This window comes from Genypterus blacodes, unplaced genomic scaffold (genome assembly GCF_046128005.1).
Source record: "Genypterus blacodes isolate CSIRO-AG114 ecotype Tasmania unplaced genomic scaffold, CSIRO-AGI_Gbla_v1 ptg000055l_1, whole genome shotgun sequence".
Classification (NCBI taxonomy): Eukaryota; Metazoa; Chordata; class Actinopteri; order Ophidiiformes; family Ophidiidae; genus Genypterus; species Genypterus blacodes.
This window is the reverse complement of record NW_027466867.1, coordinates 6,791,905-6,813,137: the sequence shown is the minus strand read 5'-3', so window position 1 is coordinate 6,813,137 and position 21,233 is coordinate 6,791,905. Positions and strand designations below refer to the sequence as shown.

Sequence of the window (21,233 nt, the reverse complement as noted above, 5' to 3'; positions counted from 1 at the left end):
ATAAACGACCATTATAATATATACATTATTATACTATCATTGTTGTTCTTATCATTAATTTATTAATTTATTAATTCATTGTCGGGTCTTAGATAATCAGATACTTCTTTCAATGTTTGGAACAACTTTACGTTTTAACATTCTCTCTTTCCCGTTTCACTTTGGCGTAACAGCTGATTTGACTGTTTGACCTTTCCTTCTCTCTCTACTCACAAGCATAAATAACTCACAAACTAACAAATCTATCATCTCACACGACTCTTGGTTCATATGTATGTGTTTATTATTCCGGTTGATATTTTTATTTACTTATTATTACACTCAAAGGAGCTGCAGCAATGAGTTTAAGCATCTTTCTGGTGAAATTCAAGTTCAGACAGGAACAAAAGTTGTTATTGCAGAGCTGCGGTGTGTAAATCACGCCGGAATAAACCTTCAGTAAACAAATAAAGTCATCTAAACTCATGTGAGCAATATGTGTTTGTCAGGACGTGACAAACAACAGTTAATTGGCTTTTTAAACCCAATAAGAAAGTTTTCCAAACTCTCTGCAAAGTCCCCGCACGCAGGTTCATCTCCATACTGAGGCTCCCACGGGTGGACCCGCCCCCCTCCGCCCAGAACTCCGCTCTGATTGGACCGCTCGTGCCCATAAATCTCCACACATTCATCTCCCCTGTTCCTATTGGCTGCCGCTCCTGTCCGTCACCGGCCGGTCCCCGCCTCTGTGTCTGTATAAGGTGCTGAGCTTCCAGTCGCCGCTCCAACAAGCCTGAGATGAGCTTGGAGCAGCACGGCGGTGCGTCTGTCGCTACTCAACTATTCTCCACCATTTAGCCGTAATTATGGTTGAAAAATTCCCAAATTCCTTTTCAATCGGGGATATACCATCATTTTAGATTAGATTAGTTGTTATATATTTATTTTTCTTAGGTTTTATTTGTTTTAATTGTGAGGGAGAGCATGTGCGTAATTTTGCGTGGATTGCCGAGGTGCCACCGGGAGCAGTGAGAGCGTTTTTGGGCAAATATGCGCCGCTGGGATATGATTTGCAATCGCAAGGCTTATGGAATATAGCCTGGTTTGTCACAGTCTGTATGCCTTCTGGTCCAGCCCCGTGAAGAAGAAGCTACTCTTTCTCAGCATCATGTTTTTAATCTGGGTATACATGCTGTACTCCTGCGTGGGCTACTGCTCCACCATGCCAACTTTGGTGGCGGAGAGTTCCCGGGGCACGGAGACCGGTTCGGCGGTGGGCAAAAGGACAGAGAGCGGCAGGGCGGCAGAGGTGAGGTCCAGACCGCTGCTCAGACCGCAACCGTGGGTGGATTTAGAGTCCGACTACGACGAGCCGCCCATCAGGACGGCGGCGTCCAGAGACCTGCTCCACAACGAGATGGAGACGGACAGGGCCGAGGAGTGGGACGAGATGCGCGGCGAGCAGCAGCCGCAGCGGACCGCCGAGCCAAGCGCCTTGTCCAGCTTCTCCAACGGCTCCGGGAGCAAGAAGCTGCCACAGGCCATCATCATCGGGGTGAAGAAAGGAGGGACCCGGGCGCTGCTGGAGTTTCTCCGGGTTCATCCGGACATCAGGGCCGTGGGAGCGGAGCCGCACTTCTTCGACCGCAACTACGACAACGGCCTGGAGTGGTACAGGTAATTACGCAGCTTTTACGCAAAGTTTTACGTCTGAATTGAACCAGAAAACAAAAATAGAAGAAGTTAGGAGATATTTCATGCATTTAGACCTTTTGACACTTTTTTGATGAATTGACAGTATTCTAAAATCAAACAGATGAGTTGGGCACTACTACGCAAATCGATGTTTTTACGCATTTAAAAAAAAGAATTGGTTTGTTTGGCTTTTTACAGAATTTTACACACCTCGACACCATTTCCTCCTACATCGGTACTTCATTAACACGCTGCTTAAGCTTAATTAACGCGCTTCCTTTACAAAGAGACGCACATTAGACGCAGTAAAAGTCTTATATGGGACAAATTGTAAATTATATTGAGTAATAGAAAACGCATTTTCCAAGGTATAGTAATTTAAGATCATACAGGGATAAATGAACATTTTGCCCAATTTTGGGTGAGCTCCGTTTTTGGGTCACACACGTCTCCATTTACGCATTCGATTTTACGAACTCATAATGTTGTGCTTCAATAATTCAATTACGTAATTTTGCAGATCGACATCAAACATATTTTCGTGTCTATACTAATTTATATAAACTATTTGCTTGCGTGGGTCTGGTTGGAGATTAACAGCAGACCGGCCTGTTTCCGCGACGTGCAGTGATCTCTATTGGACACACAGCAACACTGCAGCCTGACCGTGACGGGGCGTCAGGAGGGTCTGTGAGCAAACACGTACGAACAGATTAACCCATTAGATAATCGTTTTGTATTGATTATTTGTTTAGATCAATCATATTCGGGCTGGTTTTGTAAATTGGACGTGATTGTGTGTATTGGCAGCACAGATTCAGCTCTCACAGGCTTCTCTCAGTTCATTTAGCCTACAGGCACGTCTGATACCGTCTGATGTTGTGATATGAGGCCAAAATCACCATTAAATATCATTTATCTGACAGCTCTAAGCCAAGCAAACGATAAGAATCCAAATCTACAATCTCCCCTGAGCTACAACTGTCCTTGAGAACAGAAACAGGAATACCGGAGCGTCTTTGTGTTGGCGACTTTGTAACCGTGCTGCTGTTAGAAGCTGATATCTCCACATTCATCCACATTCATCCTTCATGTCCGCGAGCCTCAGAGCCCAAACACGTTGAAAGAAAGTGAGAAAGTGATCTGGAAGACAAAGTGTGCAACTCAATCCGCAGCACAGCCTGTAACGACTCCACAGGCTGACATCATCTCTGCCAATTTCAACAGTGTGGTGAATACAATTAATAGTATTCATAGTAATAATAACCAAAGGAAAACAAGTGAAATGGACTTTACTAACCGCACACAACACAACTGAGCTTTACAATGGTTTAAAAAAATACTAACAACATTTTTTTCACAACTGTAAAATAACTTTAATTAACTAAAATTGTAACTTCACAAACTTGTGTTCTGTAAAAAAAAAAATTAATCATTCTATCCCAATCTACGAATGCTGGCAGACGTGTTATTTATTTATTTATTTATTTTACCACAAGTTTGCAAGGTTGGTGTAAGGACAGGTTGCCTAATCAATGTATGGATCAGCTCCTTGAGATGTCATTTGGAAGCCTAAGCTATTTAAGAGACTCGCTATCGGATTGGCTCTAATCTGCTGCCGAGCTCAAAAGTTCAATCTCCTCCGATCTAAAGCAGCAGATCTGAAGCTAAACGCTCTTGTTCGACTATCTGAATAAGCAGATTTAAGTCCCAAACCCTGCCCCGAAGAGTTAGAAGATCCTTTAAATGTGTGGAAACTTAGAGGGGCACATTGTTCAACAACATAACAACACAACTAATGGGGAGGCCGGAATGTTGCCCTGATTTGTGTTGAAGTTTAAATCTGTAGCTGTTGCTTTAAGGAAAGTGCAGATTTACTGTCTGTACTTTGCAAGATGGCTGTACGTGATTTTAAACTTGCTTTATTTGTGCTTCTTTCAATCAAAAAATCGGGTAAAATGACACTGATGTCACACAGAACAATGGTGGAATTTGCTATTTGTGCAGCAGGATGGTGTATGGATTTTGCATGAAGATGCAGTGCAGTGTGGAATCAGGCCTGACACACTGCACTTTCATGGAAGAGCTGCTGTAATAAATGCATGTTTGAGTGAAACAGCTGGTGTAAGCAGAGCCCGGGGCAGGGGAAAGAAAAAAACAAACCCCAAAAACTCCCAATTTGTAAAGCGATTCTGTTTTCTTGCGTGAAGAAGGAATGGAGAGAGGAACTCTTAGCTCGTTCCACGCTGATCCCGCTGACGTTCCCATCAGGACCAGATACTGGAGACGACTGTGGAGACTCGGCTGGAATGTAGCGATTCCAGATGGAGGCGAAAAATTGCATGGCAGTGATAAGAGCATCGAGCGAGATGTTGCTGCGTGGGAATGTGATCTCATAACGACGAGTGGAGGCAGAGATGTGTGTGTGTGTGTGTGTGTGCAGCAGTTGTGCAATTAACCGCTCCTTGTTTGTTCATTTACACAACCTCTCCACCATCCGTCATTGGAGTTTGCTTGCACCATCTTCCCTTCTCTCCCAGTGGAAGGACGTTTAGACTTGGAATCTCAGCCACTAAATGCAGAAAAGGACTGGAGGGATGGAGGGAGGGAGGGAGGGAGGGAGGGAGGGAGGGAGGGGGACAGGGGGGACGGATGTGGCGATAACAAGACTCTTTGTTGATTCCTGATGCACTTTGACAGTTTTTATTTGTGCAAAAGACAAACACATGATTCATGCTTTTGACCGAGGGGGTCCATGTATCAGGAGGTGCACATTTTCACAGTGAGGTCATGCATGAACTGGCCCCAAGAAACGGAGAGAGAGAGAGAGAGAGAGAGAGAGGGACGAACAAGAACGTGGCTTCATTACTTTTTATTTTATGCTGTATTTAGTTAAAGAAAAAAGAGGCATGTGTGGTTTTGGCAGACGTGACGACTTAATTCCTAAAACATATACTGGGACCTTTTGCCATAATAGAGCCGAGCGCTGCCATCAGGAGTTACGTAACAGTGCCACTTTTAGTCTCTCCACAGGGCCGATGTGTCACTTTGGAACATTTTGCGACTCCCGCCGCTCGTCCCCCTGCACGTTCCCCGCTCCGGGCGGGGGGGCGGGGGGGCGGGGGGGTCATTTGTATTTACTCCCTAACCCCCGTCGACTGTAATCCTCCGGCCCTGCGCTGTCACTTTGCGGCTCTCTTCATATTCCATTTAGGCCTATTGGTTCTGAAGGGTCTTTGATATGTAATTACTATGCTGCGGTTTTGCTGTCGTGTCGCGGGCTCTTGGCCTTCTCTCGCTGGCTTGTCAGGGCCTCGGCAGTGCGGCGCTGCGCCCGTCGCTCCTCCCTTCCCCTCCCGAGCGGATTTGAGGGTTTAACAAGTCGCTCGGAACACGGCGGAGCGACCCCAGTTACACAGTTTATGCTCCTATTAGGTCTGCCTGGTGGGATTAACTTCAATATGAGGAGGTTTGTTGTTGCTGTTTAGTTTGAAGAAAATCCACTCTGATTTTGACGTTTTTAAGCACAAGTGTTTGCTGTCACAGAGTGATAATGGCGTGTGTGTGTTGGGGATCAAAGGTCAGGCTTCAGTCGCCGTGCTGGGATTGGTCGGGATCGAAGCGGCGCCGTCCCTGAGTCGGCCGTCTCTCTCCGGTCAACCTTTGTATCTCTCCTGTGATAAAGCGCCGTGTAGGTAAACACACTCAGCACAGCCTCCCTATAGCACCGCGAGGCCAAAAGGGACAAAGTGGAGCTTTGTTGAGAGGAAGGGGGGGGGGCCTCCGGAGAGAATCCCGTTCCGCTATCAGAGTTTGGGGACGCTTGCGGAAGCCGGCGGCGTTTGTTCAGCCAGACTCAGACGAGGCTCCTCCCGGCCATGTCGGGGGGACAGTTCTGGATGGGTGCACGTCCCCTTTTATCTGCTCGCCACAGGGATGCTCCCATTTCCACGCAGGTGACCCGTCGGCTCTGACCTCCACCCTCCTTCCTGCCTCTCAATGGGCCAAAGAGAAAAAAGAGAGAAAAGAAGCCACCTGGTTCCATAGAGCGGCAATGAAAAGGATCCAAAGTGACAAAAACATCCCGCCGTAACGTTTGCCCACATGGGAGGAAGTGTAAAGGTGTTTGGGCTCTAATAAGTCATGTAAATACAGCAGAGCTCAGCTGTTGATCCTCTAATAACTTTCATATCTGCTCACAAAAGGAGTGATGAAGCCCACAGACGCCCTACACACACACACACACAGACGCACACGCCACCGCAGCTTGACTCCATCGGGTGTAGCCGGTATTGATCGGTCAGGCCTGATTGGAGGTAATGGGCGGAGGCGGGTTAAGGGCCTTTGACTGGGGTCAGAACCTCGTCTGCTAGCTGACAGAGTGTGTGTGTGTCGACCATCTGCAGGACTAAAGAAAGCTGCTGCGAGCTACAAGCCCCACAGGGGATTAGAGCTTTTCTTCCCTCGCAGAAATAATACAGTGACAGCTCAGCCTGTAGGAGTCCCGAGTTAGATTTACGACGGGGCGATCATAAAACGCACAACTTTTACCGGTTCTAACTCGCTCTTAGTTTCTATAAAGTCTCGCTTTGAGTTGGGATCAGTTCGATTTCTTTGCCGCTCTGATCGTTTCCCCCCGATTCCCGGAACTCCAGCCCGCTCCTCTGGGACTCGGCGGCCGGGGGCCAGCCGAGCGCACAGCTGACAGCAGGTTCACATCCTCCCCTCCAAGCCTCACACACAGAGCGGACAATATCATAACACAGAGTTTTTGAAACTCTGCCTGTGTGTGTGTTTGCTAAACGTCCACCTTGAGTCCTCATATGAATGGATTGATTCTTCATGGACTTCCACCCTCGCCAGTTCCCATTCCCGACACCCCCCCCACCCCCCCACCCCCCACCCCTCATTTCTCAACTCTCCAGCTGTGCCGTTTGCGCCGTTGTTGTGTGTGAGAATAGTGTCGTGTCATGCTCAAATCATCCAATCTGGGGGCATGGTTCTCTGCAGGCCTCGCTGACCACAAGGAGCCCTCACCCAGGGACGCCTTTGGTCAGCAGGCGGACAGGACAGAGGGCCCCTGGGTGTCTTGAGTGGGGGGTGGCGGCGCGGAGAGAAAAGCCACTTTTTACCCCCCCCCTTCAAATTACCAGCGATTAATGGTGAAAGGGAGACCTGCGGGGGAGAGGAGAGGAGCGGCCCAGTGAGCGCCACCCCAAACAAGCCTTGGACAATATGGCCGCCGCTGACAGGAACCTCCTGCTGGAGCGGAGGATGAAAAGCCACCGAGCCTGACAGGAACTCACTGCTCCCTGAACACACACACACACACACACAGATTTAAAGAGTGTGAAGCATTGTCGGTGCTCATTCACTCTCGGCGAAGCGGCCATGTGACTGCAGTCGGATCTTTTCTCTTCTTTTTGAGTCATATTGTACGTTCCCCCCCCCCTCAGGATGAATCAGTGGAATAGAAGATAGAAACAATGACGGCGACTTAGTATAATGAGTTCTATTGAAATGCTTTGGGATGAAGAAAGGAGGCTTTGGTTCCCCCTCTGCTCTGTGTACAGACCCTCCCTCTGTGCTGCGTGTGATTTAGACCCTTTTTCGCTTTTAACAAGGTGATAACTTGGATGTTGTTGCACACGTCGGAACAGAAGGCTGCCATTCACTGCTGCTAAATAAACATACAAATACAATCCCAAAGAAAGGTGACGTTCACGGACAAAACAGAGCGTCGGATGTGCGCCTTCTGTTGCAACGGATCAGGTCAGTCCGGGTAGAAACTCATGTCTCCTGCTCTACCTGAGGAGAAGGTGGAGGAAGAGGAGGAAAGTGATGAAGGCGGAACCTGCAAAGCTTCTCTCCACCTAGGTATTAAAGTCCCAGAGGTGGCCATTACGGCTTTCGAGAGTGTGTGTCTGCCTCTGCGTGAGAAGAGAGAGAGAGAGAGAGAGAGAGAGAGAGAGAGAGAGAGAGAGAGAGAGAGAGGGGTCTCCTGAGGTTTCCATTAGGCTGGCAGTAAAAGAGCAGAGCTCATTAGGAGCCCTGAGTCGTCCCTCTGTGCAGCTCCAGTCGCTCTCTCCGGCTGGATTTGACTCCCGCGGCCCATTCTGTCTGCGACACCGCGACTCCTCAGCAAAAACTCCCAACACAACCTGACCGCGCTCCAGCTCCGTTCCAATTATATGCCGCCATCTGTAGTTTTCCCCTCCTCCTCCTCCTGTTCCTCCTCCTCTTCTTCGTTTTGTAATCAGAAGCACCAAACACTGTAAAAGTGCAGCGTGTCCGTGTTACAAACTGGTAAAAGCTGTTAAAGTACAATCAGCAGTTTTGCCCTCTGAGCTAAACGCTGCTGCCGTGTTTATAGACTTGGTTCTTCCTGCACAGCGACGCCATGAGTGTGTGACCCGTCGCCTGATCAAATACCTGGATGGATCCATTGTTTTAGTCTTAATTTTTGGGAAATCTGCTAAGTATATCACAAATTCTCAGTGTTGTTGACGTTGCAACCAGAAAGAGAGTCTGGATTTGTTTCAAAACGTAAGCAAGACACAAAACACAACCTGCTGGGTGGAGGTGAAACAAATACGCCGCCGACTTTTTATGAAGTGTCTAGAAGTCTTACGAAAACAAACAAAGGTCCCTGAAGCTCTCACGGCCCATGGTTGACATATTTAGCCGGTGGCGTTGATTTCCCAAATATCTTCTTTTAATCCTCTCCTCTCACTTTTCTTTCTTCGCCGCCCCCCTTCCTTCCCATCATCTCCCCCTGACACACACACAGGAACACACGCGAACACACACACACACACAGCGGGATCCTGTTTCACTTCCAACCAACCACTGATAGAGACGACACCAGAAAGGCCAAGTGAAGAACATTTGTCCCCCCTCTATCCCTCTCTCTCTCTCTCTCTCTCTCTCTCTCTCTCTCTCTCTCTCCCTCTCTCTCTATCTCTCTTTCCGTGGTCCCCGGTAATTCCCGGCGCAGGAAATGGTTAACGCCGCGCTCAGTTTGTGCTTTAGAGGTAATTATCCTGTCTTCGGCGGTCGCTGGGAGATACGGGGCGAGAGAGACGACGTCTAGGCGAGGAATGAAAGGGAAAAGTGAAGGATCGCCCGAGGATCCCTGCTGCCACTCTTCTTCTGCAGGTTAATTGTCACGGCGGGTGCCATTGCGGCTCAATTGAGCTAATTACATGTTAGGCAGAGGAGGCCGGCTGTCTGCGGGAAATTTGTAAAGCATTAAAGAAGCGCAGACTGAGCACTGGGAGCTAAACAGAGGAAGAAGGTCTGCTAATCAAGTGACACACAGCAGGGGAAATCCACCCCCCCCCTCTCTCTCTCCCTCTCCCTCTCCCTCTCTCTCTCTCTCTCTCACACACACAAACACAAACATACACACTTTGTAGTTCACCTGTCTTCAATAAAGGTGTGCAGGCAGTTACGGATGACAGCCAATTCAAACAGGATGCAAAGTAGCTTGCAAGCTTCCTCTTCCCTTCTCTCTCTCTCTCTCCCTCGCTGTGTGTGTGTGTGTATCTGTGTGTGTGTGTGTGTGTGTGTGGCTAGGGAGTGGGGGTGGTGGCATGTATGCTCTTTTCGAGTCTGTTTCATCTTTTATTCATCTTTGCTGTAGCGAGATCAAGGAGTCGCACGCCTCTTGGTGCATGTCAAGTGTCAGGGAATCAGTCAGAATGGCTGATGCACACCCACACACACACCCGCACACACACACACAGTTTCTGAGTCTTCACCTGCTGCTTCTATTGTTTATCCCTTCATCCTATTGCGCTTGGTCGCTTCGCTTCGCCCGAGCTGTCAGCCGGGTCGCAGTGCGGTCGGCCCCTCGGCGCTGATGAGTGGAGGAATGCGCCGCTCCGGGCTCACACACCTTCAGCAAACACACAGAGCAAACACACTGATTAGCCCCGGATTACCAGCACCAAACAAATTAAGCGTTTTGACAGTATTTCAGCGCATGTGTGTGTGAGTGTGTGTGGCTGAACCGGCAGCAGTTTTGTGTCCTGTCCTGAAAGAGCTCACACAACAAGCGGGCCGGTGTCAGGTGACTCTGGTATCGCGTGGCAAACAAAGCAGTGAGATATTGAAGCATTAGTGAGGAAAAAAAGGATCTCTACGCCTTTGACGTAAACAAACAAGGTGCTTTGGCTCCGTCTCCCTCAGAATTTGTCACAAGAAGTTGCGAAATGTCTTATTTCAGTACGACAGAGTTTAGATAACAATTGTTGCAGATCTGTACTTTCTCCCCTCCGCCATCTCTCTCACCGGCTCCTCTGTTTTATTCATACCACATGGTGAAGCTCCCTTGCATCACCGCCGGGTTATTAACACTCTGTAATTCCAGTCGGCCGTCTGCAGGCTCTCGACCCGGCGTGGTGCAGAAACCCGGGGGCTGCACTGCATTCCTTTGTTGTTTCCTCAAACGTGCCAAATAGCAGCAAATACAGTAGAAACAGATTTTTGGAAGCGCGGAGTAAAGACAGATACTTATTGAATTGAGAGATTTGCACACGTCACACCCCTGTGACGCCTAACCGTCACCAGCCGACCACTGCGGCGAGAGAGCAGAATATTTCCCTGACACCCCAACCTCACAACAGAGAGGGGGGGGGGGGGGTATCTGCTGAGGCTGTGGCTGCGAGTAATATGCTGTTGGTGTGTGTTTGACACTATGATGCAGTACATGTCATTATATGCGGTGGTTAGTTCTGTATTTATTTATTCTGCTGTACTCGTGTCTGATGTTGCCTCCAAAACCAGTTTGGGTTCGAGCCCGAAACCATTCTGGAAGGTCTGTGACCACAAGGGCCGGCCCTGGGGCGCCCCTTCTTTCTCGCTCTTTCTCCCTCATTGTCTCTCACTCTCGCTCTCTCTCTCCCACACACACACACACACTGGTAAGAGGTCGTACCGTACTCTAAAGCTGCTCCGCTCTGGCAGTCCCCCGTTTCCAGTGGAGATGATGGATGGACGGGGTTGTGTCAGCCGGGTTAACTGCGTCGTTTACGCAGGGGGGGTCAGTAGTTTCCCAGGCCCATCTTGACATATCACAACCCACCAGATGAAGTGGAGGGGTCCGGGAGGGTTTTCACATTCATCACGGCGCTCATCTGTGCTCTTTAAACCAACAACTGCTGCATTTTCCCGTTGTGAAGACATCGGCGAGGTAATCACGATCACGACCGACGCGGCAACGCAGCCGTCAGGTTGCTGTAAGCCGAAGGATCGTCTGACCAACGCCACAAATGAGATTCAAATATTGGTGGTCTAACATACTTACGAACCCTCGGCTTAGCATAATTGCAAATTTTATCTTCTTCCTATGCAAGTAATTAGAGGGAAGGATGCACGGGGACACCAACATGCAGATGGCACAGGAAAACCTAGACGGCAAGCCAACAGTTTTGTTGTGTAGTCTGGCCAAATCATGACATTAACATTCATTAGGTGGAGCACCAACGGCTGTCATTTCAACCGCAGGGATCCGTCCCCGGCTGAAACTTTCACCTCTCAAAGCGTCTTCAGGCGACATCGTGACTCTGATTAAAGCTTCAAGAAAGTGCATACAGGCGTCTTCATTTCCAGGCTATTCGAGTTCATAACTTCCAATCTAGTCCATTATTCATCTTGATAATTGAGTTGAAGCAGGACGGCAGATAGATGGACGGCTCGGGCGTACGTGGCGTCTAGGATTCTATATTTGAGCGTATCACCCTTCATCCCGCCCATCGTATCTTGTATCAGCGATTCTTTAGCAGTTGCTCTCCTGAGTCAACCAGCAGTGATACAGTTGGACTCCTGCAGTGACTCCTCTCAAGGACGGAACTCCGGGCTAGACCTTCAGATCCGCTCTTCCCTCGTTCTTGGATGATATGCACCATTCCATATGCAGGTCCTCGCCATCTGGGTCTCCAAGTCTGTGATACTGGGGCCAGTCTGCATTATTAATTCTCCCTCCTAGCAGACAGATGATTCCAGGGGGCTTCCACTCAGCCACATTGCAGAGTTTCCAGTGACACCATTATTCAGCGAGGGCTGTTAATTTGAAACCTCAGGCTGACAGGCAGACGCTTGACACCGATCGGGTAAATGAAGCTGTAGTATCGCTTAGGGTTCATCACGCAGCCAATATCGGGTGTTTGGTTACAACGCAGGCGCGAGCGACACACACACAGATATGAATACACAACAGCTGGCACAGAGGCATCGCTAGGGTTCGGCGAAGATACGCACGGACCCCTCTTCCGCACGCACCCCTGGAAGATCTCACTTTTAAGCAGAGAGCCCTGGATCTTCTCAAACAGGAAATGAACTGTCAGGAAGCTCTAAGTGGCCGCATACCAACACCTGGACTCCACTCCGAGCGCTTGAAGGAAAGACCAGACTGAGCCACTGAGCGACTGCAGCAGGCAGGGGCTCCCTCTCATCTCCGCTCCTCTCCTCTGGGCCTGTCTACGCCATAAACCATCTTCTTTTTATTCTTTTAATTTACAGCCAAAGCCATGCGCTGTGGTTAAATATAATGTCAGACTCCAGGCGCGCTGGAGTGTATTTCAAAATGTCTGGCTTCTGTGTGCGCTTAAGTGCTACTTCGAAAATATTTGGTGAGGCAGCAGAGGCGTGCGTGTCTGCCATCGCCAGAGCGGGCATGTTTGTGTGCCGCGTTGGTATGCGTGTTACATAAATACGTTACTCACTTCGGTTTCGTTTCACAAACATATAGGCTTCCCTCGAAACGAGCACACACATGTATCTTCTTTCCTCTCATTTATAGTTTTTCTGTAAACAAACAAACGCACTTTGTTTCGGCGACATCCACTTCCACTCGGCTTTTTTTGAAGTTACCCTGAAACGCCTCTTGTCAAGCGGTTGAAAAGGTCAAATCCGCAGCGGCCCCGACTCTTTAATCACGGCAAAAGAGCAAGTGGCGCTCGATCTTAATCGTCCGAAAAGGAATAAAGATGTCCCTTTGTTTTTTTCCCCCTGAAAAACGCCTCGACGTCCGACTCATTGGTTCATGTGAAGGGCCGGGATGAAGAGGCCCTCGGGAAAGAAAGGCCGTCTTTCAGCGCTTTCTTCACTCGTTTCCTCCCTCTCCTTATTCCCACTTGTGAAGTGCCACTTCGCTATCAGACCTCTAGGCCTGATTGTCCAGGGGGGTGGAGGTTTGGGGGGATCAATGGTTGGGAGAGGAAGAGGAAAGAGAAACAGCGTAGACTCTTAAGATGTGGAAGTTTGCGTCCAGCACTCTGACTGAGAGACGCTGAATTATTGATAATGTCGGTCTGCACTTTGAGGTGGAGAAGTGAGGGCTCAGGAGTGGCTGGATTTCTTTGATTTGCTCCTCTCGGGTCCGTACTTACAGCTACTTAAAGATCTGTTTGTGTTTGTTGGTGTGATTTCCCTCCCACAGGGAACCGACTCCAGGGTCTTCAACCCATGGAAACCAGACAGCTTGTGTTTTAAAAGCCCATAAGGTTAAAGCTACACCCTCCCTTTACCGTAGCCATTTGCCTGTATTCAAATAAACAAACTAATTTGGAATTCAAATTCTTTCCACAACCAGACATATGAGACAATTGAAAGCCCTTTGTATCAAACAGACATACACACTAAATGGCTTTTTATCTTTTGTCTATGAGCAAACCAGTCATTTTGGTAGGGATGCTCTAACACAGACAGCTTAGTGGCAACCTGTTATCATCAAATCAAATGTGACAGGAGGGAGGCTGAAGCGTCGGACAGAAATAACCCTCTTTCCCCCTGCCTGCGTTTATCTCCGGCAGGATGAGGGCCCTTTAAGGAACAGGCCAAAGGGCCACTCTGCCGGCCCGTTTGATGCCGCCATATGACAGGGGCTCCTGCTCTGTGTCTCATCGCTGTATTCGCCACGTCTTTCAATGTATCCTCCACGGACCGAGGTGCCTGGGATGGAAAAAGGAGCATAATGGAGCACAGCAGCTCTGTGTACTGATAGTACACTGGTTTCATTGTAACATACTGAACCTGAACTGACAGTGTAGAACTGAAGTAGCAATCAAATGTAAATACTGTGAACCCCCTGCCTTCAAAACTCCAATTAAATCAAAATGAATGTATATTAGCAGTTACATGTGTAGTAAAAGTACTCATTTTGAAGGAGGGTCAACAAAAAGAAACAATATTAAGCATTATTTAGGATATTTATACATGTAGATACTCTTTACTCATGTAACATCGCACTGAATGTAACTAATATCTACACTCATCAGGTGATTGAGTAAAAGGTGAAATGTCTTCCTCTGAATTGGAGGTAATGGAGGTAAACAAAATGGAAAATACTTCAGTAAAGTGCAGCACTTGAGCAGATGTACTTAGTTAGTGTTTCTCCTATGATGGCGGGGGTCTGGGAGTGATGGACCTGCAGGGCGATTTCAGGCACACGTTCCACTTAAAGGCTCTCCAAAGGGCTTCTCTCACTCAGGGCTGAGAGGGACGGAGAAGTGTCCCACTCAGCTCCCTCGATAAGGACCCCCACCCCAACCCACCCCACCCCCACACACACCCTCTCTCTCTGTCCACCACCAACCTCTAGTCTCTACCCAGCCCCCCTCCCCCTTAGCCCCGCCCCCCCCTGCCCTGACCACTGCCCCGCTCGGCCCCCTTTACCAGGGACAATGGCTCACTTTCAAAGGCGAGCAGGGGAAAAGGAGAGCCGGGTGTCACAGAAATTGCCTGTTTGCTGACGGAATCTTTAAAAGCGGCACCTCATAAATCAAAAAAGAGCATAATAGGCATTGTTTTCTCCGAGAGCCACTTGTCTCAGTAAAATTCCCCTCCTCTCCTCTCCCCTCTTTCTCTTCTCCTGTCTTGTCTGCCTCTTTGGCCGTCTTTAGCTGAGAGTGGGTAAAGTCAGAGGTGGGGGCCCTCTTCTTAGGGATTTGGCGCTTTTTAGGCGTTTCCTTCCCGCTTTCTTTCTCTCATTGCTCCGGCTATCCATGCTCCTTCAACCCCCAACGCTTGATTTAAAAAAAGAGAGGATTCCCCGAGCTTGGATCAGCATAATCTATCACTATGCACATTGTAACTCGGGCCTGCATTGTGATGTTGAAAATCCGATTAGACGGGAAGCCGTTTGCCCGCTGGACTCTCTCTCTCTTTACTGGAGGGAGTGATGAAGAAGGTTGCAGGCAGTATCACCGCCCTGCCTCAAAACTAATGACTAATAGCATGTAGTTTAAGTGTAGCGTGTTCTGTTTACGTTCCTTGAAGACATTATATAAACTGTTTATCTGTATAGCTGCAGGAACGGACCGCTGGGGGAAAAGCTCTGTCATATGTTTGCATGTTTTTGTTTCAATAGGCCATTAATAAGCTTTTGGACACAACTTTGCTCTCTGATTTGTCAGCAATCAAGACGATATTATCATAATTGGATCTCTGGCACAGGAGATGTTTCCATAAAGCGATTTATTCGTTACATAGAGTTTAGCTGGAGTATTTTTCTCTTCTCCTCTTGTCTGAAAATGGGGACGTTTGTTGTACGCATTGATGCAGAGCTGCTGTTACATGAATTAGCAATGAGGTAGATGGACATGAACTAGATTCCAGCTTTTTGCGATTGTATTTCCGAGTGTATGGTCCTTGTGTATGGTTCCCCCCTCCCCCCCGGGAACGTCTCCTCCTATCCAGGAAATGTGTCCGCCGTCGTAATTTCTCAGCGTCCTCCACCTTTCCACCTCACGTTTAAACCACTCTGTGCGGGATTACGCGGGATTTGAATGGAACAATGGTGCCGTTTTCACAATGGCGCGCAACAAAGGAGGCGCTCGGGGTACAACAGGCTTGACAGGAGTCTTATCTGTGAGAGTGTGTTGGTCCTGATACACTGCTGCCCTCGCTTATCTCGCCCCTTCCTTTCTTTCACTCTTTTTACTGCTTTTAAGTGCTTACTTGCAATTTGTAGTTGTCGTCGCCCCTTAAAACACTTAGGACATGTTTTTCACGCTGTAATCTGCGATTTTTGAGTCAACTGTAATCATATTCAACACTTAAATACTAAATACGTTAGAACTGACGACCCATAATTCCAACCCCTCCCCTCCAGTCTGCACCAGAGACACATTTGTTCCCGCACTGACTTAGTTTCTTCCCGGTTCTCTAGGCCAAAAAGAGAGAGAGGAGAGCTGTGTCCAAATGTCAGTCAAACCCGTCTTATCGCCTCCACCATAATCTAGTCTCCACGGTTGGCCACCAATCCTGAAACCAAACGCCGGGAGAACGGGAGCGCGTTCGCTTTTTCCCTCGAAAGCGGTCGTTCTCAAATGCCTCTTGATTATACGTCTTGCGTGTAACGTATCTGTTTAAAGCCCATCAGCCGCCCCTCAAACCCAAAAACCGAACCCACTCTTGTCAAAAACAGATTGAACGTTTGGAAACAAGGCTCATCATCTTTCAACGCCTTGGCGTTTTGGAGCAGGGGTGTGGTCGAGGGGGGGCAGCGGGTGGGTGGCACCGCCGCGCAGCTCAGCCTGAGTCAGCGAGGCCGATTGCGCACGGTTTGTTATATCGAAAGCTCCAAGAGCGGTTGATGGTACATAGAGGACCTTTACATCCAGCGGTGAGGCGCGGAACGAGGGGCCAACTCAGACATGTGCATGCTGGGAACTCATTTAACCAAACAATGAAAATTAGTATGGGGCAACTAAAGTGGAGGAAGCCTGGAGAGAGGAGGGAAAATCCATCTCCAGATCCCTTATATGGAGAAATCACTGTAGCTGGTGTTTAGAAATCACTGTAAATGTTCCTGGTGTTTGCTTGTGCAGTTAGAAAGGAAAATATCTCTGCTGCCTTCAGAATAATGTGTGTTTTTTGTCAGAAGTAAAATATCTTATGAGTAAAAGAGCATGTGTGTTGATGTTGGAGAGCTGCCTGCACTAATAGGTTTTTGAGCCCCATAATAAGGCTAAACAGCCTCAGTGAGTCATTGATTAGAGAATACAGAACACTCCATCAACTTGATTACATTATGCAAGACTGTCCTCCGCCTCGCCCTCCTCCTAATGTGCCTTTTTCTTTGTCTTTTTTGCGTTTTTGCAGGGAGCTGATGCCCAAGACACTGGAGGGCCAGATCACCATGGAGAAGACCCCCAGCTACTTTGTGACCCGGGAGGCCCCAGCCCGGATCTCTGCCATGTCCCGGGACACCAAGCTGATCGTGGTGGTGAGGGATCCCGTCACCAGGGCCATCTCGGACTACACGCAGACGCTGTCCAAGAAGCCCGACATTCCCTCCTTCGAGAGTCTCACCTTCAAAAACAGGACTACGGGGCTCATCGACACCTCGTGGAGCGCCGTCCAGATCGGCATCTACGCCAAGCACCTGGACAACTGGCTGCAGTACTTCCCCATGGAGCAGATCCTGTTCGTGAGCGGCGAGCGGCTGATAAGCGACCCGGCCGGAGAGCTGGGCCGGGTGCAGGACTTCCTGGGACTCAAGAGGATCATCACAGACAAACACTTTTACTTCAATCAGACCAAGGGGTTCCCGTGTCTGAAAAAGGCGGAGGGCAGCAGCAAACCTCACTGCCTGGGCAAAACCAAAGGGCGGACCCACCCCAACATTGACCCCGAGGTGGTCCAGAGACTACGGGACTTCTACAGGCCCTTCAACATGAAGTTCTACCAGATGACGGGGCAAAACTTTGGTTGGGAATGATGTGAAAATGCATAGAGGACTTTTTTGTTTGTTCATTTGCTAAGAAGTTTTTTTTTTCCTCTGTAATTCAATGGCAAGATGTGGAGATAATGCTATATATATATATGTAAAATGTACAGAAATCTATTTTATAATAATTTATTTTTATTTCTAAGCAATTAATTCACTAAGCTGCCTAACCATATTTGTACATAACATCTGGCCCACATGTTGCTTTAACATTCCTCATTTTAACTTTAAATTCTCTCGCTCTTCCCTTGTGGTCCTGTAAACTCAGTGGATTTATCGGTGCTTTATAATGCAGATAATCAGCGATGGGCGGAAGTAGGAATAGGTGAAATCTTCTGAAAAGCACCGCATTACGGGTACAGAGTGCTCACAGAGAAGTGGAGAACACCTATCAATGTGCATCCTGACTTATTTATGCATCATAACTTTACCCTCCTCATTTTTTCACATCCACATTCAAGGTATTTTACTAGTTTTTTAAACTCCCAGTTCAGCTTTCCGCAATCCAATTTTCCTGCACTGGCGTCGGCCTAAGCGGCAGTCCCGTCCCTTTCCACTCAATAACATTGCGATCAATAGCCCTAATTGATCCTCATTGTGTCACTCATGCTTAAAGTATACAGCTGCCCTTTCATTCGCTGTGCTCCTGCTGCCTGCTTTAATGAACGGCCCATCCATCAAACCTTAAATCGTATCCCAGATCACATAAGGGCCCATGTTAACATTATGCTAATCGGGTGAAGGTAACTGGCAGATCGATAGAGCCTCCGCTCCCTAACTCCCCATTAGAAGCGGTGTTGGCTCAGCGCCAGCCCCCTTTGCCCTATGCACTCGGTTCAAAGGTCAGGCAAAGTCTCAATCAAACGTCCTGGAGAGGCGTTTTGAGTCGTTGACGGCAGCAAAGCTGTCAGGAGCACCGGGGGTCAGACGGACAGTTCGTGGCGAAAAAAAAAAACGAACAAATCTTTTGCGCCGGGGCGAGAGACGAGCGACGACCCGGGCCGCCGCTTCAAACAGAAGTCGGCGCGGTTCAGTGTTAGCAGACATAACAGATCAAAGGGAGAGGAAGGGTTTCTATGTTGTAAAGCAAGGACTGCCTCGGGCGTTGGGGGGTTCAGTGAGCAACCTCTCTAACGTGATCTGAAAAACCTCATGTGCCATCGTCCATGGCCTTTATACTTTGCCTTATTCACCCTCATCATCCTCACACGTCTCATCTTTCCACCGCTGATCTCTACTCGTTGCCAAAAAAGCTTTAGGTTGTTATCACGTTTCAGTTCATCACGGCTTGACTTATTATCTCCAACCCCACCCCTGCATTGCTTCTTTGTTGGTGTCTTTCTACTTGAATTATGATCTACAATTGTGATATGCAAGAAGGAGAAAAAAGGTGGAGTTCTTGTGCAGCAGCCCCTCCGCCCCTACCCTCCCCACCCGTCTCTCTGCAGCTGGCGGGCCGCAGTATGCATGCTCAATGTGGCGGCTGAGATAAAAAAAAATGCAGGGATAACGGGAAGGGATTATTAGCTTCCAGAGGACGGCTTCATGTTTTTATGCAGACTGAATGTACACACACCCTATCCTTACATAAAAAGACCCCCAAATGTGTGCAGATTACCGTTCAGTTTCACTTCAATTCAATGGTGATTTCCTTTCAAAGATTAGACATATATGCTCCGGTTCAACCACCCAATCCTACACAGTTGCCTGGGTCTTGTTGTTAATTTTATGCTTATTTTGCCTCAAACCAATGGATGTTATCAGGAGGAAATGGAAGCTGGTTGTACTGTATTTCCGTTTTGTAGTGTTATATCCTTTACTTTTACTCGACCTGAGCGCTGATACTCGCAGTCGGAATCCAGGTAGAGAAAGCCTGCATCCCTCCTTCTCTCCTTAGTGCAATGTTTGATGATTTAAAAAAAAGCATTTATGATGGTCTCTACACAAGCTGTCACGTTCTGGAGTGAAAGTTTAACATTAGCCTCTTTCCCTAAAACTGATGGAGTAAATGCATTTGAGTTTTTTCCTCAAGTTTACGTGACCTGAGGGTAATGTCTCAAAAAATGAAAAAGCTTGCACTCATGGGTTCACTCCATGTTGCTGCTTCGGTTATGGTTGAGTTTTATTCAACCCGGTTGAGATCTAAAAAAATGTTAGTAATGTTTGTCTTACCCACATATAATATGATATTTAGAGTAGCAGATCTGTATATACAAAAAGGCAAAAGACATGTAAATCAAGTATTTTGTGGTATGTACATCAAAGGAATTAATTTTACACAATGCAAGAGCATAATGGAACAGAGGTTTCTAGATAATTAAATACTGAACATTCATAATATTTCTTTGTATGAAGAAATAAATAAAAAAGTATATATTTTACCAAAACCTTGTGTGCCTGACTTTTATTTTGTTGGTTCAAATGAAGGAAAGAGGATCAATTATTTATACACACACACACACACACACACACACACACACAAATATATAAACATATACACACACATTATTATTTATTGGTATATATTTTCTAACCTTATCAAGCTTAGGGTATTAAACTTCGACGGGAAATGAAACAATGATTTCGCACTAAATGTGATAAACTTTAAACTGGACATTATATGAAATTTCCCCTTTAGAGCTATACAGTATGTTGTAACATGCAATGCTTTAATGGGTAAAAAAAAACATGGATCCACTCCACTGTGCACACCGCGTGAAAATGCTGAGGCCCCCTCTAGTAAATCTTGTTCTGTTCCGTCAAGCCAGCAACCCCAGACCTGCACAGGCAACATCCACAGACTGACAAACAGGTGGATGCTCGCCAGACACTTTCTTGTCTACAGTAGCTGATGGCTGTCATCTCAGCAGGTCTGCAGGCGGGGGAATTCACAAATTACACCTTGAATGTTACAGAAGTACAGGACCAATCAAAAACAAAGCTTTCCCAGAAGTTCAGCACCTTATGGGTTTGACTTACTGGATGCACAAAAAGAGACATAGAGAATAATGTTCAGAAAGTAAAGAAAAGTAATTTATAAGTACATCAACTAATTTCTTTACAAATGACTGTAATTATGTTGAAATCACAAGGACTGCTCTCTCTCCCTCTCTCTGTCTCTGTCTCTGTCTCTCTCTCTCTCTCTCTCCCTCGTTACAGAGTTCCACACCTCCACTGCTTATAAAGAATGCAAACAATAAATCAATAAAACCTTTTATCTTACATTGCTTCATCTCGTCGATTCTATTGTGGTGTGATCCGTTGAGGCTGTGTGTGATGTGTATTACAGATTTTATTTTGCTTTTCTCTACTTCCTGCACAACCCCCGTTGCTGCGGTTTCGGAACTGGGGGGTCCATGTGGTTTCAGGTGACCCATTGCTGTGTGGGAGGTTCTGTTGCTGGTAGCGGTGGGTCTGACTGCTTATCGGAAATGCCCCCTCCCCGTTACACACACACCCTCACTCCCTGTAAAAAGCACCCAATGTTTTCCGTATGATATAATGAGATACACCTCCAGGGCTGTTTATTTACAGGCTCTGAAACACCTCTGTGTATTAACAGGACCACCATTCACAATGTCGGGGTGGATGTGTTTACAGAGCTGTCCACAGAAAAGCATGTTGACACCATAGCAAACTGTGGGTGAAGTTTACTTGGTACTGTGAATGTTTGGCAAGTTTTGATGAAGCTTGCAGATAAATATGACACTGTGCTATGGATTACACAACAAACTCGTCAGACAACAGAGAGGAGAACAGAGTTTTCCCTCCTCTTACTGGGTATGATACTTCACATTCATTATTCCTTAGTCACTGTTTCCAA

General features: G+C 47.5%; 1 protein-coding gene across 1 annotated transcript; it reads left to right on the top strand.

Moving 5' to 3' along the window:
* The first annotated feature begins 773 nt into the window (after positions 1-773).
* hs3st3b1b (heparan sulfate (glucosamine) 3-O-sulfotransferase 3B1b) lies at positions 774-19,646 on the top strand. Its single transcript, XM_076151946.1, has 2 exons — positions 774-1,656; positions 16,783-19,646. Exons 1-2 carry the CDS (start codon positions 1,067-1,069, stop codon positions 17,399-17,401), a joined length of 1,209 nt encoding a protein of 402 aa, XP_076008061.1. The 5' UTR covers positions 774-1,066; the 3' UTR covers positions 17,402-19,646.
* The last annotated feature ends 1,587 nt before the right edge of the window (positions 19,647-21,233 follow it).

Coding starts and splice junctions, on each gene's coding strand:
- hs3st3b1b (XM_076151946.1), top strand. CDS start 1,067: ATGGAATATAGCCTGGTTTGTCACAGTCTGTATGCCTTCTGGTCCAGC. Junction 1,657..16,782: donor AACGGCCTGGAGTGGTACAG/GTAATTACGCAG, acceptor GCGTTTTTGCAG/GGAGCTGATGCCCAAGACAC.